Source organism: Herpailurus yagouaroundi, unplaced genomic scaffold (assembly GCF_014898765.1).
Source record: "Herpailurus yagouaroundi ecotype Mexico unplaced genomic scaffold, PumYag 202, whole genome shotgun sequence".
Taxonomy (NCBI): Eukaryota; Metazoa; Chordata; class Mammalia; order Carnivora; family Felidae; genus Herpailurus; species Herpailurus yagouaroundi.
In genome coordinates, this window is record NW_024412433.1 from 758,851 (window position 1) to 774,884 (window position 16,034).

At 62.8% G+C, this 16,034-nt stretch overlaps 1 protein-coding gene across 1 annotated transcript in view; it reads right to left on the reverse strand.

The window, feature by feature from the left end:
• Window positions 1-391: 391 nt before the first annotated feature.
• CROCC2 (ciliary rootlet coiled-coil, rootletin family member 2) overlaps window positions 392-16,034 on the reverse strand; it is a 72,268-nt gene continuing 56,625 nt past the window's right edge. Inside the window, exons 28-31 of the mRNA XM_040450333.1 lie at window positions 9,372-9,518; window positions 4,740-5,316; window positions 4,286-4,440; window positions 392-3,598 (exon numbers count right to left, since the gene is read on the reverse strand). Coding sequence (XP_040306267.1) covers window positions 3,248-3,598; window positions 4,286-4,440; window positions 4,740-5,316; window positions 9,372-9,518 — 1,230 coding nt within the window. The 3' untranslated portion in view covers window positions 392-3,247. The remainder of the gene's footprint in view (window positions 3,599-4,285; window positions 4,441-4,739; window positions 5,317-9,371; window positions 9,519-16,034) is intronic.

Here is a 16,034-nt window from a genome sequence, read left to right on the forward strand (position 1 = left end):
CCCCCCCCGCCCCTCCCCGCCCCCGCCCTGCCCCCGCCCCGCCGCCCCCCGCCCTGCCCCCGCCCTGCCGCTGTCCCCCAGGGCACAGGGCAGAGACTCGGCTTGGCTTCCTGAGTGTTCCACAAGCGCCAGGGACAGGTGCGACAGAAGGGCTCTCAGGTGGCCCCCGCATGACCCTTTGCTGAGAGGTTTGGCAGCTGATAAAATCAAGCTTCTGTGGCATTTTTCATGACGTGGGGAAAAGCCTCATGATAAAACGTCAAGTAAAAGTTTTTCAGAAGAGTATTCAGCGTGGCACGTGCAGCAGCCCCCAACCATCGGGAATGTTCCAATTTTACCCGAGGATCTGCTGTCACGGAGTACGGGCGGTGGCGGGCTTCTTTTTCATAGGTTTCGTCGTCACAGTTTTTATTTGCAGTTATTTGAACAAATTAATGTTTTAGAAGCCGGAATATCAGTGACCCTGGTTCCAGCTGGCCCATTTCCTGCTCCAGCTGTGGCCCAGGTGAAGCCCCTGCCTCCCTCGAGAGCTGGGGTGCTGCGGGGGGGCTGGGGCCCGTGCCCTCAGGGTGTTCGTTCTCCCTCCGCCGCCTCGTCTGTCTGGTGGGAATCACGGCCTTCCCTGGGCTCCCGGGGGGCCCTTTCTCTGTGGCATCCCTGCTCTCCTCCTTCGTACACCCCACCTGCAGTGGCTACAGGGTGGTGATGGTGCCCCCACCCCTGTCGCTGAGGGTTCACGACGGGCCCGGTGTCAGTGTGGGCGATACCTCATAGAGGGCTCACCGTGCCCCTCGGGGGTGGGCTCGCCCATTTCACAGGTGAGGAAACTGAGGCTAGAGAGCCTGTCCAGAACCACACAGCTGGAAGGGGCGGAGCTAGGATTCCTCCAAGGCTGATGAGTCCCAAACTGATGCGGGGGCTGCTGGGCCTCTTACAGGCTGGAGGCCTCCGTGCGGGGTGGTCAAGGAAGAAGCCGTGAGCCTTTCCCCTCGGGCCACAGGGAGGGCATGGGCAGCAGTACAGCCTGTCGTCTCGGGCCTGGCCCCACCCCAGGCCCTCCTGCCTTGACCTCACCTCCGGAAGCGTGGGGCGGGTGGTGCGTGTGAGGACAGGTGGATGCCCGGCAGGGTTCCAGCACCCCGGGCACTGGGACCCACCCTGCTCAGCACCCCCAGTCCGTCTCTGTCCTCCAGTCGGTAGGACGCTGTGCCTGCAGCCTCGCTGGCCTCTGGGTTTGACTCTGACCTCTTGCGGACTGCCTCGTGGCCTTGGTCCAGAAGCAAGACCTCGTGGAAGCCTGGTCAGGGAAGCCCCCGTGAAGTCCCCCGTCAACAGGTGTCCCAGGGTGCTGTTGGGAGGACAGAGCCAGGCTCTTCCAGGTTCCAGGGTAGCTGTCAGATGCACCGGCCCTTGTGCTGGAGATGCTCAAGGAAACACCAATTTATTTCCACTAGAAAAATCCTCTTTTTCCTAAGCGTATGACTTTATGTTGAGTAAGTAAAAACTAGCATCTCCTACATGGGTTGAACTATTAACATACAAAAATCGAGAGGTCTCACAGGTGCTGTGAAAGTCCCGCATGTGCAACCGGGGGCAAGGAAATCACCAAATCACCAGGATGTCGGTCAAAACACGGGGGCTTTCATTTTAGTAACGAGAAGTCACCCGACCCCTCCCGCATCTGAGATACATTCTCCTCTTTCACCCGTGAGCGTGCACTTGCTTCTTCTGTGCTGGGAGCACCTACGACGCCAGCGGGTGCCGCAGACACGCACAGACTCGGGTCTCCGGCTGCTTGTTCCTCCCTCCTCGCGCCCCCGCCTGGCCCGGCCCTGGGGTCCTTCTGCTGGGGGGGGGGGTCTGTCTACCAAAAGCCAGGCCCCGAGGGCCACGCGTCCCCTGTCAGGGCCCCAGCCTCTCCCATTTGGCAGAGCACGCTTCTGAAGTAGGGGTGCACCTGCCCGCTAGCCTCCACCGGTGGCACGGATCGGGCCGCAGATAGCACCAGGACGGCCTCCCGGGCCCAAGGCAGCCACTGCCAGGGGGTCACCCGGCGCTTCCCTCCGAGCCTGGGCTGGGCTTCAGAGCCACGCAGCCACCGGTGAGCAGGCTGAGTTGAGGGCGGAATGGAACCCGTCTGCCTCCATCCTTCTAGCCGCTGCTTCCGTACACATGACCGGCTGTGGGAACACGTTGCTAAATTCAAGCGGAAAGCAAGGTCTTGACAGGATGGCCTACTTTAAGCCCTGGATCGATCTTGAGACAGACATACGGCGATCGCACATTCGGGCAGCAAGGTGCACGGACAGCAGTGAGGTGGGCTGTGCGCTCTCGGCCCCGCCCGCCCCCAGGAGTCCTGGAGGGCAGCCAGCACCTGTGCACGCAGGAATTTACCGGGCTGGCCGGTGCCCTGCGTATCGTAAACGTGCCGCTTGCAAAACAGGGGAGGCCATTTGGGGAGGAAGACAAACCACTCTGGCCGACGTTCATGGGGGAAATGAGTAAAAATGCTGACAGGTGAACCCCACAGAGGCCCGAGATGGCCACCTCGGTCTCCCTGGCAACTGGGGCCGGTTCCCCCAGGAATTTTCCCAGAGTTTATAGGCTGGAAAAGGGGGGGATTCTGCAACAGCTTCAGCCCTCACGGCCAGTGCTTCCCGTGGCCGGCGAGTCGCAGGGACTTGATTCTGAGTCATTTCCAGCCACCTGCCACTGTGACGGACCTGCACTTCCTGGATACAGAAGGTTCCGCGGCCTCTGGACGTAGGGAAGTGGTGGCTGGGCCTCGCAGGACATTATGTTTTTGGCTCTAGTTGGTGGAAATATTTTCCACGTGTTTCCCCATGTTTATAGAGCTGAAGGCATGGAACGCAGCCTGTGGCCGTGGGAGCCGGCCTGATGGGGCCTGGTGACCAGGGTCTGGCCAGATCAGTGCGTCCCAAGTGGAGACAGAGTGCCAGGCCGGGTGCGGGCCAGGGGCAGGGCGGTGCCTGCGAGGAGTGTCCTGGAGGCCGGTCCAGGGTGCGCAGAGGTGGAGGTCCCAAGGGCCGGGGGGAGCTCGGTGCTCTGTGGAATCGCGGGGCGCCTGCTGGTATAGGACCCCGGGGGAGGCGTGGTGGGCTGTGGGCCGTGGCACCACAGTCCTCTGAGCAGCGTGAGACGTCCGTTTTCTCCGTGGCGGCTCTGATGCGCTGTCGGGTCGGCGCTGGGGCCGCCGGGCCACCCTGGGGGCTTGGGCAAGCGGGGCTCACTTCTTGGCCTGCAAGGCCTGGCCGAGGCGGGCCTGTTGATGCCGAGGTGCTTCCTGGTCCGGCTGCTTCTTCAGACTGGCCACCTGGGGACAGGGCAGGAGCTCAGGTGGGTGGGCGGTGGCGGGGGGCGGGCAGGGCCTGTAGCCAGGGCTCCCAGGCCGTGGTTGTGGAGAGCTCTGGGGGTCCTGAGGAGAGGCAGGTGCCTGGGAGAGAGACATCAGGCAGGCAGGGGACTTGCTGGCTGTCCCATGGGGGGTATGTGGAGCCATGCTCTTCAGGGACACCCATCCCAGGGGTCCTATGGACTGAGGACACTGCACACCCGCAGTGGATGGACCCCCTTCCATTCAGGCCGTGAACACACTCGGAGTGATAAGGAAATTCATGCTGCTCGGCTTATAAATTTGGCAAATGTGGCTTGGTGGGTTAGGGACACTAACTTGGGGGTGACACCGGGTGGTCACTTTACCCTTCTGGGTTTCAGCTATAAAATGAGAGTTTGGACCAGATGGCCCCCAGGAGCCCAAGGGTGAGCCCCAGCAGGTGTGCGTTCGTGTGGGGGGGAGGGGCGGGGTGCCGGGGGGGAGGGGCACTGCCATGTTTCGTCACTGCCTTGTCCCCACGTACACCACTGTTCTCCCTTCCTGACTCTGACAGACAGGTGCGGGGGTCACCTGTGCTCCGACTGCCATGTGCTAGGTGCAGTTGGACACTTTACCCGCGGTGCCCTACGGCCCAAGAACTGTCCTCACCTTCCTCCTAGGGGCCCAGCGATGGAGGCACAGAGAGGCTGGTGGCCTGTCTCAGAACACTCGCTCCGCCCCTCGGTGAGTGGTGGGGGTGGTTGGATGGAGTGTGAGAGCCCCTGGGGGTGGCTGGGACCCCCCTGCCGCAGGATTTCAGGGCGAGGCCAGGCAGGCACCCCTGCGCTGTGCTGCTACAGGGTGCCCGTCCCTCCCCACCCCTCCCTCTGCCTGGGGCACTGAGGTCCAGGCCCCACTTCCTCCTCCTGGAACTTCGGCCGCCGCCGCTACCGGGGGGGTCTGCTCCCGGCTCTCCAGGGCCTGCACAGCCTGCAGCCGGGCCCTGTGGCCAGCTCCCGACCCCTGGGCCTGTGCCTGGGCCTGCTCCGCTCTCCGGGCCCGAGGTGAGAACCTGGGCTCCTCCCTGCTGCCCACCGACCTGAGAGCTGCACAGAGTCCAGGGTAGGGCGTCCAGCCCTCCCCCTAGGGCTACTATTCCTTCCTCCAGCCCCCAGCTGGCTCCGCTGCCCTCTGCTGGGCACGGGCCCCCGGCCCAGGACTGGCAGGGCGACCCAGGGGTTCGAGCACATTCAGCCCCTGGGCCTTGTCTGGCCCAGAGCCCCACCCACGGGCCTCCAGGCTAGGCCTCACAGCTGTTTTGCTGGGATCCCAGTTTCTGCTTGGCTGGACTGGGGGAGGCGTCGGGTGGGGGTGGGGGGGGTTCGCGTGGGCGTCACAGACTGACGCTCGCCCCTGCCCCTCTTGCCAAGTCCTTGTGTGGAGGTAGGGGTCTGGCCAGCGGTGGGAGGGGAGATGCCCCCCAAACACACAGGAGCAGCCCCTGGACTTGCCCACAGGCCTGCCTGACCCCGCGCTTCCCACACTCCTCCCCGTCCTGCTCTGTTCTGCACAAGCCCCCTCGGCCGTGTGGCCACTCCCGCGGGGCCTGGGGAGGGGACCAGGAGGGGCCCGCAGAGCCCTGGGCCCTGGTTCCACCTCTGCCTGCCCCTTGCGGTGTGAGCCTGGTAGACCCCACTGTCGTCTGGGGCTGGGTCTCCGCATCGGTCGGTGTGGGAGCGGTCCACCGCACCCTTCCCGGCTGTGTGGGCGCCTCCGCGTGGGCTGTGCGGCGTGAGACCCACCGGACACTGCCCGCCCCTGGGTGCACCCCCGAGGCTGGCCCAGCTGACCTGCCGCCGCTGGTGGTGCCTCGGCGCCCTGTCCCCTTCCTGGTGCAGGCTGCCCACGGGCTGGGGCACTTGCTCCTTCCAGGCCCCCCGCCTTGCCGTGTCCCCTTCTTTCCTCAGCGTCTCCTGCTCCGTCTGTAAGAGCCCAGGGGTCGGAGTCTGTAGAGGCCCTCTGGCGGTGGGGGTGGGGGGGGAGGTGGGGTCAGGCCAGCCTTCCCCTCTGGAAAGGAGGTTCTGGAAAGGGCTCTGGGTCCCCTGAGAGCAGGCTGGGTAGAGGGAGGGCCCTGCAGCCAGGGAGCGTGGGCTGAAGGAGGAGCACGGGCTCCCGGTGCCAGCCTGCTTCAGGCCGGTGGGGGAGGGGAATGGCTCCATCTTTTGGGGTGGCCTCCGGGGCCTGCCGCCCAGGGGCCCTCCCAGCATGGCCCTGGCCTCATGGAGCCCCGACCCGCTGCACTCAGGGCCCTGCCCACTCTGACCCAGGCCCAACAAGCCTCTGTCTCCACCATCTGTCTTTAGGGGGCTGCAAGCTGCCCCCAACCGTGCCCCCTTCTTGGTGGCCTTCTCCGGCATGCTGGTCACAGAGCAGGGGGCTAACGGCAGGGGACTGAGAGAGCAAACATTTTCAACGGAAAGTTTGGCGGGCCTCCTTTTGTCCCTTGTGGGTGATCCTTTTGGAGGAAGGCACGGACACCCCAGGTCATGCCTCGTGGGTGCTGGATGTGGACAGTCTCCTTCTGGAAGCCCATGGGTGGGCGCTGGGCCTGTCAGCAGTCGGGGCTCTCCAAACGGGGCCCCCTCCACTACCCTGCTCTGCCCGCCTGCCTGGTGGGTCCTGCTGGCTCCGGGCCAGTCCCTGTGCCCGGCGGGGGGGGGGGGGGCGGATGGGGCCCCTGGCCACGCCTCCGTTCGGTGTCTTCTTGCCCTGTGCCCAAGGCCTTGGGGCTGGTGTCACAGAGGCCCGGAGACGTGGCGGCTCTGTCTTGCTGGTAAAGTTATTCGGTCAGTGATAGGAGAACGGCTTACAAAAATAAGGACTTCTTTCTTCTTCAGGGGTGCGGAAGACAACGGATCCGCTTCCACTGAAGAAGGAAGGTCCTGTTTGTCTAAAAATCCAGTCACACTCCTGGAAGTGCATGTTAAAAAGGGAAGAGAAAAGTGAAATCCAAAATAAACAAACGGCCACATCCGGGTTTCCCCTCCTGAGACACCAATCAAGGGTTTATGGCTTTGGGGGCCCCTCACAGCTGACCTCCTGGAACTCATTAGCTGTTCCTCCCCTCCCCGACCTGGGCTGCAGGGGCCCACAACTGGCTCCGCGGCCCTGGGCAATGCCACCGCGGCCGGGCCCGTGCTGCCAGGAGGAGGCTCGGCTCCCCCCGCTCAGCAGCTCAGTGTCGTGCCCGCCTCTCAGGAGAGGCAGGACTCCCGTGACCGTGACCGTAAGGGTGGGCCGACCCACCTTCCTGGGAGGGCAGGTGGCCCTGCATGGACAAGCTGGCCAGTGGCTTTCAGAGACTGTCCTGACCTGCTGGCCCCTGTGCCTGCATCCCGTTCCCAGGGTCCCTGCCCCTGACTGCCACCCCGCTGACCTGGCCACTCGCCTCTGGAAAACCCACTTGTCCCCGAGTCCACGTCAGCTGGGCAGTGTGGTCTGGTGGCCAGGGCCTGCCCTGGGACAGCTGTTCCCACGTGCTTGGGCAGACTCTGTGCTGGAGGGTCCAGGCCCAGCAGCGCCCTCGCCTGGTGAGGCCTCACTGCTCTTCTTCGGGCCTGCTGGTCCGCGGGCACTGCAGCGGGCCCTCCTTGTCAGAGAGGCTGGGGGCCAGCTGGGCGCGGGGAGGCCTTCGAAGGCAGACGTCGCTCCCAGAGGGACCCCGCTGCTCCTGGTTTGTGGCACAACTCCGCACCCTCTGTCCCGCTCCTGCGGTGGCTGGCGGCCTCTGTCTTCCACTCCTTGCTGGTGCCCATGTGCTGCGCCAGCCCCTCTGTCCTCCAAAGTTTGCGAGTTCTGGACGCCCGCCGTCTTGTCATCCGTTCCACGGGCAACGACTCGGTTCCGGTGAGGCCAAGCCCGGCCTGTACGGTCCCCTGGCCCTTCTGCCCTCGGGCCGCACCGCCCAGCCCAGGCTGCCCCGCGTAAAGCTGGTCCGCAGGTCTGGGTGAGCAGGGGTGTGCAGTGGCCGGCTCAGGGGTCTCCTGGACCTGAGGCGGTCCCTACAGATCTGTGAGGCCGTGTCGTTTAACATGGACCCTCCCCACCGTCCCCTGGGAGACCCTGGCTGGGTGCTGCTGCCTCGAGCAGCCGTAACAAATGCCCCCCCCCCCCTCGGGGCCCGGTCCCCTGTTCCGCGTGTGCAGATGAGCCCCCGTTGGCACATGCCTCCCACACCTCTGCCCAGGCCAGCGCTGCAGCGGGAAGGGCTTGAGCCGGCAGGGCCGTGTCCCCGTGCTCCTCCTCTGTGCCCACTGAGTACTTCAGGCCACTGTTCTAGGGGACAGGCCACGAGGGTTTCTGCCCAGATGGGGCCCAGGCATGCTCATGGAGGTTCTCGGTCACGAGAACCAGGCCATTAGGCCAGCAGGACACCTCTGTATCCTCATCCCCGTGAAGCCTTAGGAAGCCCACCCTACCCTGGGGACTGTGGCCGAGGCCCTTGGCACCCCTGTCAACGCCAGGACTCTTGCTTTCCTCACTTTGTAGATGGGGTCATGGAACGCGAAGGGTCAGGTGCCTCAGACGCCAGGTCATCAGCCCGGCAAAGGCTGTCCCCACCCTCCCCTATGGCCTGATTCCTCCGTATTCCCTGCTGAGTCCCCATCCTGTCTGCCCCCAGAGGGGGCTGTGAGGGTGTAACTCCGTCACAGGCAGCCGGGTGGGTCTGCCACACAGCCCCGTCCGTCTCAGGTGATGTGAGGGGGAAGGGCCCCCCCGCAGCAGGCACCCGCCGGGTGGACCCACAGAGCCACGAGTGGGCGTGGGGCCTGGGTGATGTTCCGCCTGGTTCCCTTTCTCCGGGCCCCAGTTTCCTCCCCCTCAGTCAACCTGGGCCCCAGGAAGATGCTCTGGTGACCCCCACCCCTAATTTCAACCCGAATAGCTCCACTTCGACCTGTTTCTTACATGGAGACTGGATCCACTCACAGAATTACTGGCCGGTGGGCCCCTCGGCCTCACTGCCTCCCCGTTCCGTCTGCACACTGGGGGCCGGCTCGCTGCCCTGCCTTGCCCCGGACGTCGCCGTCTGCCTTTGTTCGAGGGCTTTAGTTGGGGCCCTGTCGCGCACCCTGCCCTGTGTGGAGACTGCTGGGGTGACTAGATCGGCTTCTCCCCTTGAGCCTTCCTGGTCTCCCACTGTGTAGGCCTGTGCATTCCCCAGCTGTTGCCCTGGTCCTGTCTGTAGGGCACTCCCCGGGCCCGGGGTCATTTCCAACGTGGACGGCAGAATCTGGGGCTCCCGGGGTAGGCCGTGTGCCAGGCCACACAGCTCCATGCAGGGCTGTGGCCCAGACACTGGGGACAAAGCCGGGCGATTTGCTATGGCACCCCGGGGTGCCATACGAGAGGAGAGGAAAAGTAGTGGGGGCGTCACCACCAGGCATGGGGTTACGGAGGTCTACAGGGCGGCCCTGAGCTTGGAGAGGGGTGGGCAGGTGCAGAACAGGTGCCCATCCGGAGAGGCGCCTCCGGCAGCCTGGCCCAGCTTGGACCCCCACGGGATGCTCCCTTTTCCCCGCCTCCACCCGCCCCTCCACTGACCCCCCGCCCCCACCGCCGGCCCCTGCGGCCAAGGCCCGCCCACCACCCCTGCGCGCGCAGCACCGCGAGCTCCCCCTGCAGGCGGTCCCGCCGGCGCGCGGCGTCTCCTCCCGCGGGAAGCGCCTCCCCTGCGCTGTTGCTGCTGAGCGCTGAGCCCCGCCTGGCCCACGGCTCACCCGCTCTCTTCCCCTGAGCTGCGCGTCCACAGCCGGCCCTCTGTCCTAGGGGCGCGTGCTGTGGAGCCGGAAACCCGGGGAGAGGCCTCGGGCCTCTGACTCCCTCCCGCCTCAGTTTCCCCGTCTGTCCGCTGTGGTGTCTGGGCATCTGGGGCTCCAGGTGTGAACGCTCGCCTCCGTCCGGCATCTCCTTTCCTGCCGGGGGGACGATGATTCTGTAAAGGGAATGCGGGGCCCTGCCCTCTGGGGCCCCTCACCTGCGCGGGCTCCAATGTGCCCTCTGCCTCCTGGCATCTGCGCCCCAGGCAGGCGACCTGCGCCTCCAGCCGCGTCCCCCTCTGGGCCAGGCCCTGGCTGTGCCTTCTGCTCTCATCCAGGGCCCCGTGCAGTGCGTCCACTTGCTCCTGCGGAAAGGATCGTGAGGTCTCCTGGAAACACGGCCTGGGGTATGCTCCAGGGGCAGGAGCACAGGGCATCTGCCTGGACGGTGCTGCGGGTCTCTGTGTTGTAAAAAGGCAAGAACAGGTCGAGTACCCGTGCGCTTGGAGTTCCCTTGGAGCCGTGGTGGGAAGGGCGCCGCTGCAGTGGGCGGGCTCTCTGCTGTGGCCGGGGTGGCCTCAGAAGATGCGTGGCCTCCCTCCAGGGCTTCCAGCCCTTGTAACGGTCTACGGTAGTCCTCCCCAGCTCACCGAGCCTGGTGGGCTCAGCCTGTGTGCCCCCCTTCTGCCTCTGAGATCTGCCCCCGTGTGTCGTCGCCCCCCCCCCCCACGCCCCCGTCAGCACTTCTGACCCTGCTGTGTGCACAGAAGCATCTGTCCTAGGACACTACTCCCTGCCCCACGGGCACCCTGGACACATCGGGCTCAAACTGAGCCCCGGTACGTGGCCCTTTCCCCTCCCCCGACACCCACTCACCCACCCTGCCCAGTCCTTGGCCCCTCTGGCTTCAGCCTGCCCAGACCGTCATCGTTTGCCTGGGCGCCCGTGACGCCTTCGCCTTGCCGTCTCCAGGTGTGCTCCACGGGGTGGCCGACCACGCGTCCCAGTCCGTACATCGAGTTGGGCCGTGTGGTGGCTCCCCACTGCCCTCACGATGAAAGCTGAGGAGGGAACATGGCCACTCGTCAAACCCGCCCACCCTGCTCGCTGTCGAGTGAGAGCCCCTTGCTGCCCCTTGCCTGAGCCCTGCTCGATGTCCTCTTGGCCCCGCGGCCCCCTGGCCCCGCGGCACTGGGTTCCCTGCGGCACCGCCTGGCCGTCTGTCAGCCATCGTCCCTGTCGCCCCCTGCCCGGAGCCGTCCCCAGAACGGCGCCGTTGTGTCTCTTGGGCCCCAGGGCGGGCACACAGAGGGCCTGGATAGCTCTTATGAGCAAACAAACACACCCGAGCCTACTCGAGTCTGCCCGGCAAAGCCGCCGTCCTGCCTGCCGTGCCAGGCCAGTCTCCTGCATTTGAATCTTCCTGAGAGTTCCGTGGGGGAGGTGGCCTGTGCCCTCTGGTACCTCAGACCCCAGACAATCAGGAGTCACTCCTGTAGTGCTTTGGGGGCTGAGCGGGAAGGCAGAGGTGTGGCGCTGGGGGAGTCTGGGAGTCCCACAGTTGTCCACGCGGGAGCCCGTGGTAACTTGGACTCAAGGGGGCAAGGAGTTGAAGAACATGGCTTGGAATCTAGAGACGGCTGGGGGCGTCACGTGGGGGCTGAAGAGCCTCTGGTGTCCCAAGGGCTCCCAGGCCTGCACTGCCGGGTGGTCCAGGACCCACTTACCAAGATGGGAAGGGGGCGCCTTTGGGGGTGAAGGTTCAGAGTTCAGTCTTGAGGAGCCTCCCAGGAGTCACTGGATGTGGGGCCAGTGTCACAGAACCAGGTGGCTCTGGAGGCCCAGGGCACTGATGGCCCAGGGAGGGGAGGGCTCTCCTGGGGAGAGGGGAGAGGGGAGAGGGGAAGGGAACAGGTCCTGGGCCAAGGAGATGTGAAAGCAGAGGGGAGGAGGCAGAGACCAGAGGGAGGGAGAGGTTGGTCCCCCGTGTGGAATGTCCCAAGAGGTCAGGCAGACGCAGATCCATAAGGGACCCTTTGGATGGGACCAAATGTTGCTTGTGACCGTTGCACGTGTGTGAAGGTGGGGGGACGTGGGGCTGAGGGTGGAGGGGGGCAGCTGTTCCCAGCAGCCTGGCCGGGGGAGGGGAGACAGGGCCGCAGACAGGCGAGTGGGGTGCTCGTTCAGGAAGAGGGAGACCGGGCACGGAGCCAGAGAGGGAAGGCGCAGGGACCCCCTGAGGAGCCACGCGGGTGCCAGCCCTGCAGCCACAGGGTCCCGGGCCAGCCAGGAGCGCTCACGCGGCCGTGTCCCGCGTGTGTGTCTGCAAGGCCTTCCCATCCGTTCGCTCGCTCACTCGGTTGTCGCAAATGCTGGCGTGAACTTGCCCTGCTTGTGTCGGAGGCTGATTCAGAGGCGGGAGGGGGGTGCCTGCCTGGGGGAGGGGCTGCAGGGCTGACCCTGGACATCCTCCTTTTTGTCTGACGCCTGAGTACTTTAGAAACGGACAGTGGGGACCGTGCCTGTGCCTAAAGCCAGTGACTCACCCTCCCCTGCACACTTGAAACCTACTGTTTTCTGCTTGTGCACGTTTCCAGCAGAAAAGCAGAGGTTTCCTTCAAATATGGCTTAAATATTTCATGGTATTTTAAAGAGGTCCAAACCACGTCTGTGAAGGATTGTGCTCCTCTTGTAATGACTCAACTTTTCTGGAATTCAAACGAACCGTAATGAACGGTGCCCCCTTTTAGGAAGGTCAGCCGGTGCACCACTCGGTGATCGTCGTTTCTGGTGTCCTGTTAGTTCCGAGTCCTGATGCTGGGCAAGATGTGGGCTGGGCAAGCAAGCCTCGCAAACCCAGGTTCGGTTGGAGGGTCCAGGTAGCCGCAGGAAGCTGGGCACACGGCCCTGCCCTCTGGGAGCCTCGGAGCCCAGATCCCCCCGGGGCCCGGCCCAGGAAAACACCGGCACCGGGAAGCGCTCAGACGTGGAGGGGACCCGGCCTGCACAGGAGCCCAGGGCCCGATGGCAGACACCTCTGGACTCCGCGCTGCCTGCCTGCCTCTCGCTCCGCTCTCCCGCTCTGACCGGCCGAGCCTTATCGTCAGTTTCACTGTTGGTTTTCAACTATTGTTTTCCTTTAAAAATCTCAAACGTTCATTCTTCCCTGTAAACGTTGCCCAGTTTCCCTCCAAACATACCATAAACAAACAGACAAAACCAAACCAAGAGAGCAAACAACCGACAACCTATAAAGCAGGACCATAAACGCAGATCCGTCCGGAAGCTAATCAAAAGCTCCTAACGGCCCTTGAGCCTCACCCCCTCAGCGGTGCGACCGGACACGGCAACCAAAAGAGAGACAGATGTGTCATCATTCTTTTGAGAAGTAAAAACTGAAACTCTTAGAAAAGCGGTAAAAAGAAAAAGAACTCACGTCAGAAACCCGTGGTGCACACGGGCCCACAAGGAAGGAAACTGTGATAACGCGGAATGCTCTATTGAGGGAGGAAACTCAAACATAAATACGTCACTTACTCAGTTTAAGAAACGAGGAAAATTACAAAAACACAAGAGAGGATGTTAATATAAGCTGGAATGAATAATTGTAGGCAAAAATGCGAGAAGAGGTCAAGTTGGTTCTTTTGAAAAGACCAGTAACACAGAGGCACTGTTGGCAGGTCAGATTAAGAGAAGCAGCTAGAAGCCTTCGAGGCCAAGACACAGACACAGCCACAGGTATAAATGAGATAGAGCCTCAGGTACAAAACGGGTCCAACCAGAGACCTAGCTACATGTGTAATAGAATGTCAAATAGCGTGTGCGGGTCCTTGGCATTTAAAAATACAAGGTGGACGGAGGTCCAGACGACAACAGCCGCCCCAAGGGGAGAGGCGGCCCCCGGCGGCCCCCGCATCGCCGCGGGAGGAGCAGGGGAGAGGCAGTGAGGTGGCGTATGGAGTGAGTGAGGCGAGGAGCGTCTGCGGGCAAGTCCCATGCGTCTCGGGAACCTGACCTCGGCCGCTCCGTGTCTCGCAGGTGGCGGCGGAAGCTCACCAACTGACCGCATGAGGATAAAATAATCTTTGTGCCCAAAGTCTGGCAAGTGCGGCGCCCTGAGGGGGTACAGATGCAGACAGTCGTCACTAACGGCGGGCGTCCGCTCCAGGCTTGGGTGGGCCCTTCGACCCGCACTGCACGGCCTGCCAGTCCACGAGGCCGAGCGGCTCGCGGCTTTGCTTCTGGAACCTGACTGACGCTGTTTGGGGCCCGGAGGAGCGCGCTCAGGAGAAGAGGGCGTGTGCGGGGCCCTGGGGGCTGGGGCAGGTCGGATGCCCGGCAGGCTGTGACCTGGCTCTGATGGGGGGGACACCCCTTCTCCCTGGGGGCGTGTGTGGGCCCGCACCCCCGCTTGCTCTGAGGACCCCCGGGGGCGGTGTCGGGCGCGTGTCCCAGCGCTCTGCGCTGGGTTCTGCCCTGTTGATCTCTCGAATTCCCAGGGTGGCCCTGGAAACGGGGAGGGATTTGCTCTCAAACAAGAATCTTACTGTTTGCATAGCACAGCCTACCATTTAATTAGGAAAATATGTTTTTAATTGACTTTCTCTTGACAAACACATTGGCTCATGTGAACCGGGGGGAAAACCCAGCCATGAAAGTGAAAGCAGCCGTGTCAGACGCAGACCTCGCTCTAGCACGTGCTGGCGGCTTGGCCACGTGACGGACGGTGGGGGCGTGGGCGGTGGGGCGTGTGGCCACGCGACCCGAGCCCCTCTGGCTGCAGACGCTGCAGCTGGGATTTGCTGTTGGTCAAAAGGGCCTGGGGCCTCTGCGCCTTAGGTGCGTCTGAATCCCCCTCCCGGGTGCCCACCTCAATGGCCGACAGGTTAAAACACTGGGTAAGGGGCGCCTGGGTGGCTCAGTCGGCCGAGCATCCGACTTCAGTCAGGTCATGGCGGTTTCTGGATTCGACCCCCACGTCGGGCTCTGTGCTGACAGTGCAGAGCCTGCTTTGGATCCTCCGTCTCCCTCTCTCTCCCTGCCCCTCCCCCTTTCACACACTCTCTCTTTCAAAATAAATAAGTAAACATTTAAAAATTGGGAAAGACCTTCCTCAGACCTGGAGATCAGAGATTTTGGGGGTTCCCGCGAGGTAGAGGCACACAGGCCGTTTTTTAGTGGCCTAAAAATAGGAGAATCGCTAGAGTTCTAAGAACAACGGATAGATTTTAGCACATAGACTTCGCTGAAAAGTTGAGGAAATTCTTAAGCAGGAAAATGAACAGGGGTAGAGAAGGTTTGAACAACATCCAGGACAGCCTTCTGCACCCATGTGTGGAAACCCCACAGAACCTTGGGGACGCTGACTCAGGGCCTGGGCTGGGGGCTGGAGGGCAGGCTAATAAGAAGGCCCCCAGTTCCCTGGCAGGCAAGTGCTGGAGAGGAGGGGACCCCAGCCACCACAGCCACCACAGCCAGCCGTGCCCCTGAGAACAGGGCCTTCACCGTCCCTGTCCCTGTGCCCCCCGTGCTGCCCCTGCTGCCCTGCCCGCTCCCCACAGCCCCCAAGGTCCCCGTGGGTCCCCATGGCTCCCCCTTTCTCTCTGCCTTTCACTTTGGGCCTGAAATATCTGGACAGGGACGTTTGAAGTCCCAGGTGGGTTTCCCTCCACTCCTGACTTTGAACAAGACCAGACCCCCTTCTTTGAAGACGTGCAGAGGAAGAAAATCTCGACAGCAGCAATCAACTGTGGTTCAAGAGACAAAGTCAGTCCGAGGGATCAGATCTGAGGGTATTGAGTTAAAAGAGCACAGAGTTATTGCAAGAAATGGGAACAGGTGTCAGGAAAGGTTGGCTGACGCTCTCATGAAGGGGAGCCAGAGTGGGAACAATCGAGATTGAAAACACGAGGACCGGGGTGCCTGGGTGGCTCAGTCGGGTGAGTGTCCGACTCCCGATTTCAGCTCAGGTCATGATCCCGGGGTTGTGGGATCCAGCCCTGCATCAGGCTCTGCACCGGTCGTGGAGCCTGCTTGGGATTTGGGATTCTCTCTCTCTCTCTCTCTCTCTCTCTCTCTCTCTGTCCCCCTCTGCCCCTGTCCCCGCACTTTCAAGCACTCTCTCTCAAAAAAAACAAAACAAACCCCCCCAAACCCCACAAGGACCGATCCAGGCATGAGGACAGGGACTAGGTTAGACATGGCAGTCAGATGAACTAACCTAAAGACCCGAAGTTCTCTGGGACGTGGCAGGGAGCCAGTGACAAGAGGTGACATTCAAGGTGAACAAGGAGGAAAAGGCCCAGAGAGCAAGGCTGGGCTGCAGTGAATTTCGGGACAAAGGACTGGGAAGAGGGTGGGGGAGAAGCGGTGGTTTCTAGGTGGAAATAACGTGCGTCGACCGAAGACAGACTCGACTCTGCAAGTGGAGATGATGCACAGGCTAAGATAACAGAGGGAACGAGTCCACGTTTGGCGGACGTTTTTGAATTTCCAAGATAAACGGACCTTCTGGCTTCCTCTCTGGAAGGAACGATTCAAACCACCTAGATATTACCTTTCTGGAACTGTCTGAGCCTGGGGTCACGGGGCAAACAAGAAAAGAAGTCCGAGTAGAAACAGGCCCCTCCCCGGGGAGATGGGTCGTGAGCCTCGCTCACCGCGTCCCCACTGACCTGCTGGGCCCACTGCTGACACCGGTGTGGCGGGCAGAGTTCTGACCTGGCCTGTGCCCCGCAGCCCCAGGGTTACCCCAGGGTCACCCTGTGACCACGTTAGGGCCTGTTGCAGACGTGATTAAGGTGACTCCTCGGTGGCTCTGAGTTAACCAAAGGGGGATGACCCAGGTGGGCCTGGTGACTCCCACGGGCCCGGCGGGCTGG